Source organism: Podarcis bocagei (assembly GCF_964188305.1).
Source record: "Podarcis bocagei genome assembly, chromosome: 1".
Taxonomy (NCBI): Eukaryota; Metazoa; Chordata; class Lepidosauria; order Squamata; family Lacertidae; genus Podarcis; species Podarcis bocagei.
The window spans coordinates 52,898,913-52,917,242 of NC_138125.1; the positions used below are offsets into that span (position 1 = coordinate 52,898,913).

The 18,330-nt window shown below is 44.5% G+C and overlaps 1 protein-coding gene across 1 annotated transcript in view; it reads right to left on the reverse strand.

Moving 5' to 3' along the window:
* Nucleotides 1–14,303: 14,303 nt before the first annotated feature.
* The window catches only part of CREB3L1 (cAMP responsive element binding protein 3 like 1), an 86,663-nt gene continuing 82,636 nt past the window's right edge, over nucleotides 14,304–18,330 (reverse strand). Inside the window, exons 11-12 of the mRNA XM_081165308.1 lie at nucleotides 16,574–16,838; nucleotides 14,304–15,825 (exon numbers count right to left, since the gene is read on the reverse strand). Coding sequence (XP_081021434.1) covers nucleotides 15,789–15,825; nucleotides 16,574–16,838 — 302 coding nt within the window. The 3' untranslated portion in view covers nucleotides 14,304–15,788. The remainder of the gene's footprint in view (nucleotides 15,826–16,573; nucleotides 16,839–18,330) is intronic.

An 18,330-nucleotide genomic window follows, 5' to 3' on the forward strand; every position in this document is an offset into this window, starting at 1 on the left:
TAAGATAAGCTGGAATAGAACTGACTGCGAACAGCTCAGCCGGCCTGTATTTATAGGCAGCCGGCTGTCAACATTGTAACCACAACAGCTCAGAGTTCCCGCCTAAACTAACTGCCGCGGACCTGAGTGAAAACTACCTACAGACCTGAGTGAAAACTATATACAGTATCCCCCTGTTGGCCCAGGGTGAAACTACACTACATAACAGACCTCTCTGCCTTCCTCCCTGTCATGAACTGGCACGACAACGGGGAGGAGGAAGATGATCCTGGCGAGGGGTGCAGCTGGGACTGGGTCACACGGGGCAAGCTGGGGGTGGGGAAGGTTGGTGTAGGAAGTATTCACGGGGTGACAGAGGATGACGAGGAGGTGGGGGCACTGGCGGAGGAAGAGGAATGCGGGGAGCACCTGTCACCTGTCAGCGCGATCCCAGTGGGGTGCCATCGCAGCTGCCCCCCCTGCCCACGCTGGGCACCACGCCCCTGCAGGTGGTGCGCCACGCCCCTGCGGGTGGCACGGCACACTCCTGGGACGCATGCCAGCCTCGCCCCCGCCTGCTCTCTGCCCCCCAGTGCCAGAGCATGAAGCTCCGCCACTGGATGGGGGTCTGTGCACAGGAACCAGAGCAGCAGGACCCATCACCAGAGCCAGAGGGGCTCCTGTTTTCATGAACATGGCGGACTCTAGATATGTAGGGAGCAGCAGGCAGCATTCTCCAGGAGGCTGAGGCAGGCAAGGGCCCACAGCCCAGCTCCCTAGCTGGCCGGGTGGGGCTCACTAGCTCTGGGAGGAAGTGTGTGGTTCCGGAGTAGGCGAAGAACAGGTGAGGGTCTCGTGCCTCGTCAAGCCCAGATGCTGCAATCAGCAGACAAAGTATAAAAGGGAAGCAGAGCTGAGCTACTGTGTTTGCTTAACTGCCCATGTTGAGGGAACTTGCTTTGGATGCTCCTGGGCCCTCAGGACTGTGCTTTAGTTTGGACTTTGAACATGTGGATTGACCCTGGACTGGGGATTTTGACTTGCTGCCAGGTAGGCCAGGGTTTCAGGATGCTCCCTACCAATTCCAATGGGCAGCAGCCCCCATACAACCCGAAGCTCCCCTGACCTTAGAATCATAGAATCATAGAATCCTAGAGTTGGAAGAGACCACAAGGGCCATCGAGTCCAACCCCCTGCCAAGCAGGAAACACCATCAGAGCACTCCTGACATATGGTTGTCAAGCCTCTGCTCAAAGACCTCCAAAGAAGGAGACTCCACCACACTCCTTGGCAGCAAATTCCACTGTCAAACAGCTCTTACTGTCAGGAAGTTCTTCCTAATGTTTAGGTGGAATCTTCTTTCTTGTAGTTTGGATCCATTGCTCCATGTCCGCTTCTCTGGAGCAGCAGAAAACAACCTTTCTCCCTCCTCTATGTGACATCCTTTTATATATTTGAACATGGCTATCATGTTCAATTGCCCCTGCTGCCCTCCCCACACTCCACCCTCACCCCTATGAGTGGCCCTGCCACAGCCCCTGTCACCAGCACCAGTACAAGCTATTGATGTGATTTCCACCCAGCCAAGTGTGCTTAAGGCTGCTGCCTTAATCTTCCAGCTGCAGCTCTGACTGTCCTTTTAGCATGGACCCCTTAGGCTTTGCCAATGTAAAATGCCAGGCTTTGCTGCTGCGCCTTCCACTGAAGCCTGGCAGGCTGAAGAATCACTGTAGCTCCATGCCAGCGAAAAATTCACATGCTTAATTTCCACCTGTTGGGCTGCTGTTTAAAAGCCAGGGAGGAGAGGGAGTAATAAATAAAATTTGCAGCACTGACTGTATGAAGTGGGATAAGGGAGGGAACATATAGCTACTTTTTGATGGTGGAGCCAGAGGAGAGGAGCTCTGATCTGTCTCAGTTGGAGGTCCCTTAAGGAGCATGGTGGGAGGAGAGGGCGCCCCCTCTAGGGGCTCAAGGCAACTGCATCCTCTTTCTTTCTAAGCAGGGGGTAGAAGAACTCCACGGTTTTTTTTCTGTTTACTGAGCCATGGAATTATTTCATTAGTGCTTTTTATCCTGTGACATTTCCTCTGACACCTGTGCTCTGGTATCCCCAGGGCTAATTAGCAGAGTGACCCACAGTGAACCCGGGGGTGTGATTTCCAGTCAGCTGGAGGTGACATTTCCTCCCTTGATGCTGTTATTGCTGATGCTGAGGTACTGAACTCCAAGCAAGGGCTTTTGGGGAGGCCTTCAGCAGGAGCTCTGCATTCCTTCATTTCAGTGAAGCTGTTGTTCTGTTGGGAGGGGAAGCGGAGACCAATCCCTGCCACCACCCCTCCCTTAGTGCCAAAAGCTTTGGCCCTGGGCACCTGAAGGGGTGGTGGAGAACAAAGTTGAAGGAGATGAAGCAAGGCAAGGTAGAAAAGAGAGGCGATCGATGGGATCCTACAGTTACTACTTCCACCCAATTTAGGTTAGAACATTATTATTGCTGCTATTTATTGATTTATGAATCGGCTTTAACACACAGCTCAAAGCAATTTAACAGCTGAAAATAGTTCTTAAAAAAACCAGTGCAAAAACAACCAAAGATGGGTGTTTGTGTTTTGTTTTTCAAAATTAAGGTGGAAATCTTGTCATCCAGCTAGAAAAAGCTTTGACAAGCAGCAAAAAAATATGTATTCCATTGTTTCCTGAAAGTGCAGATAGTGATATGCATGTTGTATTTCAAGAGGAATGTGTTGCTCCACAAAACATGGGCAGCCACACCGAAAGCCCTGCTCTGAGTTGCTATGGAGCAGGCTTCTGATGTTTTAGGGACTTGGAAGGAGAAACTGTCTTGCAGAACAGTGAGTTACAGGATATGCAAGTATGCAAGGATAAGAGCTCTGCTGGATAAGACCAAAGGTCCATCTAGTTCAGACGTGGGGAATCTTTGGCCCTCCAGCTGTTGCTGAACTCCAACTCCCATCAGCCCCAGCAAGCACGACCCAATGGCCCAGGGGTGGTGGGAGCTGTAGTTCAACAACAACTGGGATCCACTGCACCTGGAATAACCAGCAGACACACTCCTTGGAAGATCTTAAAAGATTGGGCTATCACCTATGGAAGCGAAAGCTTTGAAAAAACTCAACATGGAGGCTAAATGGCCAAAATATTGGGAAATTTTAGAACAGGAAGGTGACAAATTGAAATTGCAGAGTTATGATAAACTTAAAGAGAAGGTGCGAGACTGGTTACATTACTTTCAAATAAGAGAAGCTTACAATCTGGATAAAAAGATTGGTTTTCAGGTGGAAAAATCAAAGTTAGAAACAGAATTGTTAGAACCCAATCCTAAGATACTTTCAAGAATGTACAATTTGCTGTTGAAATGGAATACTGAGGAAGAAACGATAAAATCTGCAATGATCAAATGGGCACAAGATATAGGACATAACATCATGTTTGCTGACTGGGAGAAGTTGTGGACCACCGGAATTAAATTTACGGCATGTAATGCCTTCAGAGAGAATATTATGAAAATGATGTATAGGTGGTACATGACCCCAGTCAAGCTTTCAAAAATATATCATTTGCCCGATAACAAATGTTGGAAATGTAAAGAAATTGAAGGTTCATTCTTTCACCTTTGGTGGACGTGCCCAAGGATTAAGGCTTTCTGGGAAATGATATATAATGAACTGAAAAAGGTATTTAAATATACTTTCCTTAAGAAACCAGAGGCCTTCCTCCTGGGCATTGTTGGCCAATTGGTGTTAAAGAAGGATAGAATTTTCTTTATGTACACTACAGCAGCAGCAAGAATTCTCATCGCAAAGCATTGGAAGACACAAGATCTACCCACCTTGGAAGAATGGCAGATACAACTAATAGACTATATGGAGATGGCGGAAATGACTGGCAGAATCCGAGACCAGGGAGAAGAGTCGGTAGAAGAAGATTGGAGGAAATTTAAAATTTATTTGCAGAAACATTGTAAAATTTTTGAATGTTGATGACATTAAAATGAATTGAAGGGGCTCTAGCAACAAGGTAAAAAGTATAAGGGGACTAATAATAGCTAAATTAATAGATCAGGAATTTGCTGAACTAAATTTAAAAGGGATACAATAATGGGAAACATGAGGAAGTCAGGAAAATAAGTCAATTTAAAGTGGAGAGATTAAGAAAGAGAGAAATTTTGTTTTTCTTCTATATGTGTTTTTTCTTCTTTTTGTGTTTAATGTTTGTATTTTTGTATTTTGTATTTTTGTGTTTTTGTATTTTGTATTTGTTTTGCATTTGCCTTTTGTGTTTGTTAAACTTTTCTACTGTCAAAACCTAATAAAATATTATAAAAAAGGAAGATCTTAAAAGATTGGCTCTGTCTGTGTCAACTTTTACCAGCAATTGATAAAAGTCTATTTGACTTGAAATGATGAAAGGGCAAAACAAGTGTGACCCGAGTCCACAGCATACATTTCAAATGCACACAAGCACCTAACAATCCTGGGAAATGTAGCTTATGTCTCACATGGCTACGATCCCCAGCACCATCAACACACTACAGTTCCCAGGATCATTGGAGTGTGTGTACTTTAACAGTATGCTGTGTGTGTGCAGCTTAAGGTCTGTGTGATGCCACTTTCAGCCCCCTTGTCATGGGCCTTGTTTTGGGTTTGTGTTGTGGGGTGGGGAGGAAGGAGGAGATTGCCTGGCGTCTCGAATGTTAATTGGGAGGGGGGAATTGAAGGAACCATAGGATTCTGTCCCTTGACAGCGGGGAGAGGGGAATCAGCTGCGTAGAAAAGAGATTGCTAGTTCTAATCACATTCACCTCAGACTTCAGTTCACAGGAATTTGTTTCTATTGTCACTCAAATAAACACTCTCTTGTTAATCTTGGGTAATTGTCAGTAAAACCCACGCTTGAAGGGTTTGAACACCTACTCTTCTATCTACACCTGCACAACCCTTTAGCACAGTGAGGCTGCGACAAACGATTATGTTTCCAGCCAGAGTTTTGCTCTCCTTTGTTTCCTTCTTGTGGGCATGCCTTTCATCCTCCTTACATGCCCCCACATTTGCTATTTAACCATAACACTGCTCATATTCATGGCTTGTAAATCAGAATCTCTATTATAGTTGTGTGTTTTTTAAAGCGGCTTTGAAGCTGCCTGAAAGGAACCTATCCTCCAAAACTATACATTTGCAGGTGCTTTTTGACTAATCCTCTAATTTTTGACTAATTTTCCCCCTTTGAAAATAAATGTGACTGAGCTGGATTATTGGAGCAATTTCCCCACCCACGAACATAGCGGTAGAAATGGCGCTGTGGTCACCGTTGCCAGGCAGCTTAACCGTGCTTTCCACTTCTCTGCCAGGATTAGAGAAGGGGGAAGGAGGGAAATGGACTTCTAGATGCAGACCTGTCGTAAGTGGCAGGAGCGCTGAATCGGCAGGATCCGCATGCCTGAACCATGGCCCAGAAAGAACGAAGAGCATCTTTAGAGCTGTACTGTATTGGCAGAGGGGAAACAGTAGCTGTACTGCAAAATGGCTAACAGCATTGCTAAACCTTCATGCTAACCAATACTTCTTAAAGCAGGGTGGTGGTGGTTTTTCCATCGCCTTTGTTTTTGCCCTTTGACAAAGCAGCAAAGCACTCCATAATCACTAACCACTCCAAGACACAGTCCTTTCTTGGATCTAGACACTCTCTTGGTTCTTGTGATTGATCTGACCTGTATGCAGTATTTCTACTGATTTCCACCTTTTGCATTCTGCTTTTTTCCTGGGCTGAGCCGGATGCTGTTTATTTTATGTATTACACTTGACCCTGATCTTCATCCAGGTTGCTCCAGCAGCTCGCACCCAATTGCTCTTTGATCTCAGATCCAGCTGCTTACAAGCCCCAAACCGCCTTAGTTTCAGCAGTAAAACTGAATCCTGGGTCTTCGGACCATTCTCAAGACCAGGGCTGGCTCCAAGTTTGAGGGGGTCTTTGGCAAAGTGCCCGTTGGTGGGCCTGCTCCAATTTCAATGAGGCCCCAGGCCTCCCTGGCAATGGGGAGCAGCAGCAATGGAGCAGTGAGCAATAAACACAAAGGCATAACATAAAATCATTGAATACTTCATAAAAGCATAAACAGCAAAATGCAACAGTGGAAATAGACACAGCAGGATGCTTTTATGTCTGTTAATTTATTTATTTTTATAATCATATTTATTAAAATTTCCAATAATAACCGAATAAGAAAGATAGAAAAGATAAAGAAAAGAAAGAAAAAGAAAGAGAAATTTAAATCCTTACTTTCATAACCTTCTTTCTAGGACTCCCACCTTCCCCTCCCGACTGTATTCCCCTTTCCTTAAGTTGGTTCCACAAGCTCTCATTCCCAATTTAAAACCTAATGTGTTTAACCCATTAACCAATTTAAATTTATACAATCTTACCATCACTCCTCATCTTTAACAGAAAAAGAAAAAAGATTTTCCCCCCAAGATCTGCCCCAATTTCCTTCCACGAGTTCCCCCCTTTTTTAAAAACATGTTAAATCAAAATACAAAAGTTATATCAAGAAATAGAAGATAAAAGATATAAGAAGATTCAAAAAGTTGGTTACATAGCCTTTGGATTCCAAGATTCCCCCTCCCTTCCCCGGTTTGAATTCCCCATGTCCATCAGTCTGTATGTTGTCAGCCTGGAGGTCTCAAGTCCATAGCCAAATTTTTCCCATTCCACCTTGCCGGTTTTCTTTTAATTTGTTTGTTTTAATGATGTTTAACTTCAAAAATCCAGTCTAATAGAGGCCTTTAGTTTCCTTGGTCTTTGTTGCTCCTCCCATTGTTCTTTCCGTGTCGTAGTTGGTCCTTTGTTCTTTTTATTCCTTACTTTCTCAGGTTTCTTGTCTTGTTCAGCTGCTAAAACGTTCTTATTCCGAGATCTGGTATCTCTACAGAGGTTTGTTATTCAGGAACAAAAACTTGCGTCCAGTCCCTTCCTTTCTTCAATAGAAAATTCTATTGTCTCCTTTTAATGTAAACACCTCTGTAGACAAAATACTATTTCAGTTTTGCAGCTTTCCCAGAGGATAAGACCTGTAGACACCCCAGAGTAATTTTCCACATACGACCACTTGTAATGTCCCGAAACCCCTCTAGGGGGATTGCAATAACTTTGTATCCTCTAATCCAAAAGTCAGATTGTTGTTTCTTTTTCCCCCCGACAGTTTGTATCCATATTATATCAAATTGTAACAGAATTAACCAGCAAAATACTTGTAACAAAGTCCTCTTTATATTCTCAAGATTTGACAGCTACTTTGACAGCTGTCAAATTCTCCATCTCTCTTCGCCAGGTTCTACGAATCGCCCCGGTTCCCAGGGGGGTTGCCTTTTCCCTCTCACCCTCCACTCTTCTCCTCCAGCACAATTCTTGTAATTTCCCATTGTGGAATTAATAATTTTTATCAGCAGTAAACTTCTGGATCGATCTTGGTTACCCAGTCCTTGTTTTAGCATGTTTACAATCAGGGGGGGACTGACTTCCTTTTTAGATCACCCCCGCTCGTGCCAAATCCGAAAAAAATTCTTTTTTTCTCCTTTTGTACCCGGTTTCCCAATTACTCACGGGTTGTTGTTGAAAGTCCGAATTTCCAATGGAAGAAGCCAGCGCTCTCCGTCGAATGGCATGCGGCTGCGCTCGGCAGGGGAAGCGAAGGACTCACAGCACCACGCCACTCCCCGGCACCCGATTGGAAGCCTTTAAAAAGGCTCCTTCACGAGTCGGGAGGGCGCTATCGGTGCCAGCCGAGTCACCATGTCCACGGGCTCCGTGCCCGTGGTTTTTAAGGGTCCCCGCGTCGCCGGCGCGGTAGGACCCAGCCCCTGCCGAGCAGACTCCCTCCGGAGCTCGGAGGGAGTCCGCCATTCGGCGATGGCGCCAACCCGGAAGTCCAATGTCTGTTAATTTTTTAAAAAGAAGAATTCCTCTTATGGGCAGCTACTCAAACTGTAAAATTAGCCTCTTCTGAAATAATTATATCAAAAACTAACTTGTTGCCTTATTAAATCTTTAAGAAAAAAACACAATTTGTTTTGAAAAAAGGTCAGGGGCCTTGCCACTCTATCCAGTATAAGGTGTAGGATGGCTGAATAAAGTCCAGAAGGTTCAAGGGTTGTAGAAAATTAGATATGAACTTGGTTATAAGAAAGTTATGGTATGGATTGGCATAGCTAGTTTGCTTGCCTTCTGGTGATTCAGGCTACCAACTGTGCCATTACGGCCTCTCAGAGAAGTCCGAAGGAATGCACAGCACACATATTATTAAAATTTCAATACCACCCTACAATATAAAACCACAAAAAACACATACCATAATATCAAATAAAAACAATACCCACTACACATAGTTTAAAAGGCCATTGATTGTTTAATAAACCAAAGGCCTGAAAGAAGAGGACTGTTTTTGCCTGGTGCCTAAAGATATATATAATGAAGGCATTGGGCAAGGATCCTTTGGGAGAGCATTCCGCAAACAGGGAGCCACTGCAGAAAAGGCCCCGTTCTCATGTTGCCACCCACTGGACTTCTCGAGGAGGAGGCACACGAAGAAGGGCCTCAGATGATGATCACTGAGTTTGGGTTGGTTCATATGGGGAGAGGCAGTCCTTGAAGTATTGCAGTCCTGAGCTGTTTAAAGCTTTGACTTTTAATTGGGTCCCGAAACTGATTGGCAGCCAGTGCAGTTGGGCCAGGGTTGGCATTCTTATGCTCAAACTGCCTTGCCCCATTGAGCAACCTGGCTGCTGAATTCTGCACCAGCTGAAGTTCCCAAGCCCTCTTAAGAGGAAACCCCACATATAGTGTGTTGCAGCCTAACCTAGAGGTTACCAAAGCATAGGCTATTCCTGTCCAGATGGGGGCGCAGCAGGACCACCAGAGGAAGCTGATGGAAGGCACTCTGAGCCACTGAGGTGGGGGCAGTAGCGACCTTCAAACACCTTAAAATACATTTACTCAAGCTTTCCAGGACTCGGACTCTAAATTTTTATTATTTTGTTCTGTACATTGACTCAGTTGGCATCTAGTTTTTAGGACATTTTTATCGAATTTTGCTGTATTTTATTATTTTTATGTAAACTGCTTAGATATTATCATGAGACAATATATATAATTTTATAAGCAAACAAATAAATACATTTTTGATACAGTACCAAACCCTGCAAAACCTCTTGGTCAGAGGTGATAGTGAGCTGAGTGTAGACACCACAATCGATCATGCCTCCATCATATTTTTTTGCAATATTTTAGAGGAAAGCAATATGATTTTCTGTTTCCAGCCTTCAGGACCTTCACTATAAACTACTGTCAAAAGCCCTTCCTAAAGACTAATAAAAATGTCTTAATACATCAGGAGAGCTTTGCAAAGTGGAGGTGACAAGCAAAGTGGTTGTAGGCAAGGCAACTAAAGAGTAAATTGCTCTGCTACATGACATTCACTGTTTAATTCTTAAATAACAAGAGTTGCCTGCTGAGCTAGGTTTGATGACCTGCTCTTGTGCTTTTAAATATACAGATATGTTTTTTACTCTGCTGTTGTGCCTTTAACAGCAACACTGCTGATCTCCATGCCATAACAACATTCCTCTGCTGATAGCATTTTGCACTAACTGCTCCTTCCAGATCAAGCTCAAGGGCAGCCCCACACACAGTGCATTGCAGTAATCAAGTCTTGAGGTTACTAAGACAGAGTATTTCCCCCTACAGCTTTCCTGACATAAACTTTTCCTTGATGAGAAACATAGATCTGTTTTCTGCTGCTTTCATTATCATAGTTTCCCATAAAGGATCGGGGGGGGGGGTGAGGACATAGAACAGTTGGGGAAAACACTGGAGTCTGACCACTTCTCAGCCGGGAGCTCAGAAAAGGGGGTTGATAATTGGGGTGAGAGCTTGGCTCCTCAACTATGCACAAAAACTCTGTGTGAAGGAATGTTTGGTGAATGGGATGAGGTTTAGGGGGGGCTGGTGGAACCCTAGATTAAATCTGGTTTTGGCTTCAGTATGCCAGTGTGGTGTAGTGGTTAAGAGCGGTAGTCTCGTAATCTGGGAAACCGGGTTCGCGTCTCCGCTCCTCCACATGCAGCTGCTGGGTGACCTTGGGCCAGTCACACTTCTTTGAAGTCTCTCAGCCCCACTCACCTCACAGAGTGTTTGTTGTGGGGGAGGAAGGGAAAGGAGAATGTTAGCCGCTTTGAGACTCCTTAAAGGGAGTGAAAGGCGGGATATCAAATCCAAACTCTTCTTCTTCTTCTCTTCTATGTTGGTCTTTTGGTATATGTACCTAGGAGATTGTTGAGATTAGTACAGTGGTACCTCGTGTTACAGACACTTCAGGTTACAGGCGCTTCAGGTTACAGACTCCACTAACTCAGAAATAGTACCTCAGGTTAAGAACTTTGCTTCAGGATGAGAACAGAAATCACGCAGCAGCGGCAGCAGGAGGCCCCATTAGCTAAAGTGATACCTCAGGTTAAGAACAGTTTCAGGTTAAGAGCGGACCTCCAGAAGGAATTAAGCTCTTAACCAGAGGTACCACTGTAATTGTATGTGAGTGGGGGTATGAACCAAATTGGATCTGAATTGGGACAAAGAACTCAACAAGCCCTACCTGTGTTTTAAGGCACAAAAACAACTGACCAGTGGCAAGCTTGATGCAAATTGCAAGTACATGAGCAATACCTGTAAGCATGGAAATTTAGATTATTCTTTGTATACAGTGGTACCTCGGGTTAAGAACTTAATTCATTCCGGAAGTGTGTTCTTAACCTGAAGTTGTTCTTAACCTGAGGTACCACTTTAGCTAATGGGGCTTCCTGCTGCCGCCGCTCCACCACCGTGCGATTTCTGTTCTCATCCTGAAGCAAAGTTCTTAACCCAAGGTACTATTTCTGGGTTAGCGGAGTCTGTAACCTGAAGCGTCTGTAACCTGAGGTACCACTGTATATGTATGTGTGTCAGAACTAGTGCCAACACTGTTATCACCCTGTCACGGGAGCCTGTATTGGGGCAAACCAAGACCCAGGGTGAGCAAAAGTAAATTTAGTTGCAGTGATACCAAGGAGACAGCAATGAGCTTTGGGTCCCTGCTCTCTTGACAGAAGGGTTCCCAAGTAACTAGAGCTATTTCTTTAAATAGAAGTCATCACTCCACTTTCACATCGTATCTGCGCTGCACAGAAATAAAAGCCAACTCTTTTTTCCTTTGACAAAGGCATCAGTGCCCAGTGCAGATCGCCTGCCTACCCATTTCCTCCTCAGTATGTTAGGGAAGAATGATACACCCACCTGGGGGCTGTATCTGCAGTAAATGGCATAGAGCTCGGCAAGGAAATGTAGCCCTCACGGTAGAGGAGCAGAGAAGGCTTCATCTGAAGTGCAACCCTTTGTTAAAAGTATGATGCAGTGCCTAATAGGTACCCATTGTTGAAGTCCCCGTCCCCCACCCCCACCCCCAGTTACACAAAATTATGGTAAACAAGCACATGGAGCTGTGTGTGAAATGACAGAACAGCCTTTATGATTTGGAAGTTTTTTGCTCTCAAAAGAAAAGTACATCCAGGTCTGCCTACAATAAATTAAGCAGATTGAAAGAGCAATCCTATAAACCAGAACTTGCTACCATGACGACAGGGATGCCACTGAAAGCAGGAGGCCTGGCAAAACCATTAGGTAAAGAAAGGAGGCTGCCATGGGCAGCTGATCTGGCCTGTTATGAAAGGGCAGCAAATTACCCATTATTTTTATTTTTATTGGACTTTTAGCAGCAAGGAAGCTGAGAGCCACTTGGTGAATTATCTGCCTCAAGTGCCAATATAACTTGACTGGCCTTGGGGATTCTGGACCTTGACCTGCGCAGAAGTAGGATCATTTTTTTGTTCTGCATCAGGCAGAGAAATTGACACTTACAGAGAACCAGTTTACTGGGCATTCACTCTGTTTTGTTTATGGTGAGGTTAGATGTTGTGTCGAACAAGTGTTATTCCATACTTTCCAGGACATTTCCCCATTACTTTCCTTACTGCAAAAAAACCAGTCTTGGGGTAAAGCCCATTTGTTGTGCAGGGACTCCAAATCAATTCTACTTGCATGAACTGAATTTATCACTGAATCACACCTGACAATCTGCATGTGCTCTGTGTCTCAGGCCAGCCCTGGAAAGGAGCATCCCAGTTGCACCTTCTCAGCAATCTGTAAAGAATGCAGCTTCTCTCATTTTAAAAATGTCAAAATAGAAAAAAGATTCCGCTTGGATCAGACCAAAGGCATGTTTCGTCCAGCATCCCTTTTTCTGCTATGGTCAACCACATATCACTGAGAAGTCTACAAGCAGGAGACAAGGGCAAAACTGACAGCTGCTGAAGACCTAAGGTCCCAAAATTCATGTGTCAATAAACTGATAGGTCAGCAAAGCAAGTACATTTGGACTTGGGGGTCACTACACCAAAATGTTTGGGAGCTGCTGCACTACAGGACCAAACAGGAAGTGCTTCCAAAGCAGAGGCTTCATCATACGTACACACAGCAGATATAAAGTACACTCACCACCCATGTCTGAAACCGGTAGTTTCCCATAGGTGACAGAGGTCTGACAAGCATGTGGAACTCCCCTCTGTAAAAGCTTTCCCTTGATGTCATGAGTATTTGTTATTGCAGAATGGAAAGGGGAAGGGGGCCATTTCAAGAGTGAACAGTCATTCTAGCTGCCGGAGGTTTTAATGTGAGCAACAAATGCAGCTTAATATACATTAAACCCAGTAGTTTGATTGCTGCTTATGAAAATAGTCTATATATTTCCCCTAAGAGTTTGTTCACATTTTACAGTGGAAAAACCAAGTAATTTCTCCAGGACTATATTTTTAGCTTACTGGGTGGGTGTAGTGCTGGAAGACTATTGGAATATTTTGACGCAGGCTCCGTGGGTCCTTACTTACATGTACATGTTCGCAGTCTAATAGTCCCAAGGCTCTGATGGAATCTGGCTAAACCAGAGGAGGGGAACTTTTCCAGTCCGGAGAGCCACATCCCATTGGTGCATGGGCCCAAAGGCAAAAGAGTCAGAGCAAATATCACTGTTACCTTTGTACAGCTCTGCTTCTCCTCCATCCAGACAAGCAAGCAAGAGGCATTATTCGGGTTCAAAGACACATTCCAGCCAGGCAGAAACACTCTCGGAGGAAGTGAAATGGGACCAGCTGGTATGGCTGCATAGCGGGAGTGGCCTGGGAATGAGTCCCAAGGGCTGCATAGAGAGACCTTGAGGGCCCGTTTGGCCCATAGGCTGAGACCCCTCACCCCTGGGCTGAAGTAGTGCATTTTCAGAGAAGACCTTTCAAAGGTCACAGCCTTTAGGACATCTATTGGGCTTTTAGAACTCCTGTGTATGTTGGATTCCTCCCTCCACATTTTATCCTCACAACAATCCTGTGAGGTAGGTTAGACACATTTGATTTCCTTGAGAAATTGCTTTGTATTTGCAATTAGTCTTGAGGAAGACATAGGTGTTCCCTCCAGGTCATGCAGCTGCCATTGCCAGGAGCCCGGAATTTGCTTTGTTTTTACAGTACAGTGGTACCTTGGGTTACATACGCTTCAGGTTACCCAGAAATAGTGCTTCAGGTTAAACACTAGAAACCCAGTTAAGAACTTTGCTTCAGGATGAGAACAGAAATCGTGCTCCGGCGGCGCGGCAGCAGCAGGAGGCCCCATTAGCTAAAGTGGTGTTTCAGGTTAAGAACAGTTTCAGGTTAAGTATGGACCTCCGGAACGAATTAAGTACTTAACCTGAGGTACCACTGTATTATGTCTTTTCTTTTTCTTTTTCTTTTTTTTGCATTGTGCTTTTTTGTGCTGTGAACCGCCCTGAGTATAGAGCGATGTGCAAATTTAATAATAGCACATCTTTTATTTGCTTGTTTTTGAAAAGCAAATATGCTTTTCTCCTACCAGCAAGGATAGTCCCCATGCAACAAGATTTCTTCCTCATCTATTATATTATAAGTATATTATATTATAATTATATTATTATAATACAATAGCTACCGGGGTATTGCTATCAGAATGATAGATCTAGGAGGGAAGCTGCTGTCATCATTTCTCAGTAATTAACATTTCTGTATAAGCCCTCAGAGAAACACTGCTCGGCTCAGAGACCTCGGCTCACAAAGGGAGAGCACAGCTATTATTCGGTGAGTGATGGCAGGCTTGCACTTGCACCGAGATTTGCTAAATTAATAACCCCTCAATTAAATAATGAAGAATCTGAACAACAGAGCTGATGCTGCATCTTTTTTTTTTTTAATTTTGCTGCTCCAAAGCAATTGCAGAGCTAGTAACAGGAGGAAAAGAGTGATATATTTAAAAAGAAAACTAGGCAAACAACAGCTGCTAGACTAAGAGGAAACAGCGACCTGCAAAGAGAGGAAGTTCATAGAGGCCAAGCTCGCAATAACTCTTAATAAAATACAATACAGAAAATAGGATCTGAGAGTCTCCAAAATACAATATCTTAAGGGATTGGCAATAATACAAAATAAGGTTCATTATGTACAAACAATTTCTGCTTTTGGTCTCTGTACAACCATGTGAACTTGAGGCACGCATGGACTATGCCCAGGAGCATGTCTAACTATGGAACAGTGGTTCTTTATGCTGGTTTTGGGTTGGGACAGAGAAGGGTGTTTTAGGGGTGGGGAGGCTGCAGCGGTATGTGTTGGTCCCTGGTGGACTTGACTGGAGAAGAATTGTTCTGAAGGATCTCTCCATCCCTACATAAACTTTGGAAAGGAAAGCCATGGCTGCAGCTTGCTGACTTTTACATCTGTCCCAAATGTCACCAGGAAACATTCAATGAATGGGGGCAAGCAAGGAACATACACTTGTCCCTACTATCTCTTCGGTCTCATGTTTTAAAGGGGGAAATCATAGGTAAAAGGAAAAGTCCTTGAGGTGGCTTGTCTAGAGAAAATTGAATGAAAAGACTGTCTGCAAAGAGGGTCAAGAACTGGGATAAGGCAAGTGTGTTCCTCATCACAGAGGAACTGATTCATGGGGGTGCTTTGTGAACTTTGCTTAATGTTTAATGGGGGGAAAGCCTCCTTTGAAGAATGTTTTTCTTTTTCTCTTATCTGAACATTTAACTGTAATATGTCTCTTCCGTTGAATTCTCTAATTTTTTTTTAATGTAACTATGTAAAAATAAATCACAAAGTAGAAATTAAGCTTTTTCTGACACGGAGACAGACACAGCTGGGAAAAATTTATATAGTACAGATTTGTGTGCCAGGAAGTTGGTAACTTTTGGTGACATATTGCAGAGAGAGGAAAGAACATAACCAGTGGCCATGGTGACAGTGAGTGGGGGTAAATTAGAGGGCTGACTGAGGCTTCTGTCCAAGTTGCCAGACGCTATCCCTGATTGTGGGGAATGCAATTTTGACACTGGGAATCAAGTGTATAAGAGGCGGAACTCAGGGCCAATTTGGAGATATCTAAATGGAACATCCTCTCCCATGTGCTGTGCAATCCTATGCATGTTTATGCAGAAGGAAGTCCAATGGACCTTCCCCCTAGTAAGTGTGTTTAGGGTTGCAACCCACGCCCCTTACAGTGTAATCCTGCACATGCTTACTCAGGAGTTAGTCCCACCAAGTTCAATGGAACATACTCCCAGGTAAACATGCATGGAATTGCAGCCTTAACCAGGCATCTACTAAAGGATCCTACATCCAGACGGAAGAGGCCTTGAGGTTTGGCAGCTGCTACAAGTATTCAGCTGCATCACTGGAGATTCTGTCTCTGCAGAAAGAAAGAAAGAAAGCACCAGTCAGTCATTTTGTCACCTGCTATTTATTTCTCAACTCTGGCCTCTGATAACTGCTCTGTTGCTGCCTCCTCCTCATTATAATCATCATCATCATCATCAACAACAACAACATTTTATATATTTCTATCCCACTTTCCCCCCAGAACTGGGACTCAAAACAAGCACAGACAAAACACAAAATCCTTTGTTCTATTTTTCAGGTTGGCTGGTGAGGTTCCTCGGAAGATTCTCCTATTTCTTTATTTCTCACTGTCAGTTGAGTGGGGTGGGGTTCTCTTTACCTGGACCAAGTTTTCCCAAACTTGGGTCTCCAGCTGCTTTTGGACTACAGTCCCCATCATCCCTGGTAGCTTGTAGTCCAAAAACAGCTTGAGACCCAAGTTTGGAAAACCCTGGAACATAGCTCAGAGTTAAGAGTTTATGCTGTGCACGCAAGAGGTCTCAGGGAAGGATCAGAAACTTTAGGTTGGTGGTTGCAAACAGAGAAGAGAAAACACAGCCTGCCCTTGTGACTCTTGAAGACTGCAATCAGCAGTGATGTTATGGCATGGAAATAAACACCATGAGTGGCTGACGCCTGCAGATCTGTTAAAAGCACAGGAGTAGTGGTTAGTGGTTTGCTTTAAAGTTGGCAACCCTGCTTAGACCCCACGTTGCACTTCGGAGATGGAATATAGCTGGTATGAGCTGGAAAGAGAAGAAAGCCCCACACCTGCTTACCTCTCCTGGAATTGCTTCTTGGGGTTAGTGAGAGCTGAGCTGGTCTGGTTCTGATCTGGCCCCTCCTGGTGGGCCTTGTGCAGGTATTTGGCTGTTTCGTGGGCCACAGCCAGGGGGCTGTGAACATGCTCCTGAGGTCGCTGTTCTTCACTTTGGCGTTGGTCAGCTTCCCACTTGTCAGGATGCTCCACAGAGATGAAGGAGCTGTAGCCTTCCTCGAGGGAGCCCCCATGCTCATCGTAGAACAGAAGGCGCCGTGACTGAACTGAAAAGGGAGAGTTTTGTTAAGGGCTGAGAACAGGAACTTCATGAGGCTGTTCCCAGCCCACTGCCATGTGCCAAGGCATGTAGATAAAGCCAGTCACAGAATACAGAGACATCTTGACCATCACACACAAACTTATTGCAAGGCTTTGCATTCTCTCCCCTGCTTGTTCTCAGCAGATACACAGCAAGCAGAAATCTAGCAGGTGAGGCATTCATCTGCTTCATCTCCATAGGAGTAAAAGCGACACTGCCTGTTATGCAGTTCTTGGAGGCTAAAAAACCAGGACAGAAAAAAGTGGCAACTGTAAGAAAACTTAATTGTCGGATACCTGCCCAATATTATTCACTAGAGTGAATTCAGTGGGCGTGTTTTCATAGGAGACCCATATAGTTCCACTTCAGGTCCCATTATTTCGGGACAAATAAACAAAAACACTTCTTCCTAAAATCCAGCTGTGGGACCCAACATTTATTTTTCATAAAATGGTGCCATGTGATCATAATACATCCCAAAACTATGTGAAAATGTTTTCTGACCACTAGCGGAACCCTTTGACACCAGAGTTGGGACCAAGTCTGCATATTGCAGGCCTTCCAAATAAGTTTCTGCAAAACAACACCTTATGGTAACAACTTCTTCACACTGTGGTCATGATGTGCAGTGTTACTTCCATGTGGATGTTATATGTAGAATATACCAGGCCAATACCAGAGATTCTTGGTGGCTGCTACAGAGTGAAGTTGCCACACAGAAGCTGTGATTTATAGGCTGCTGCTTTGTTTGGGCCAAGAATGTGCAGCGAAAGGCAGCACCTTTGAACGTGACATCTGTACTTTAAGGAGCAAACAAAGCCCTTCCTCTGCACCACCCCATGCCTGTATTTAAACAGAGCTGAGCCTGATCAGTGTTTGAATGGGAAGCCTACATATGTTGTTCCAGCTTTTTAAGGGATGGTTGGGATACAAAAGCAATAAGGAAAAAGCACTACTAAAACTGCCACTGAGGCTATAAAACAGACTATCCCAACTGCTTGAGGGCTTTAAAACAGGCCATCTGTTCTGAGAGAGAGAGCGTGCGCGCTATTCTTCCTCCCTTCAAGGCTTTCAGCTGGTCTGGCTACTCAAGGCCAATATACACATTGCAGCTGCCTCCCTACTGAGTGTTGGCTGAGCCATAAACAAACAACTTAGGTCTGGTTGTGGCCTCCATGCTGCCAGGCTTTAAAGCAGACCATCCTGCCTATGGCTGTACCCAACAAAAGGGTACCAGCTGTTAGGAAGTTATTGGAGATTTTAAATCCCCCCCCCCATTTCAAAATGCCAGCTCAGTTGAGATGAGGAAGCACTTAGACCTAGTGCTCATGAACAGCAGATAGGTTGGTAAGCCAGTGTCTGGACTGTAGCATTTCAGACTGGAGGTGAGGCCTCAACGGAATAAATAATTCTTATGTACTTATTTAATATTTCCCCCATCCTTTCCCAATGAGCTA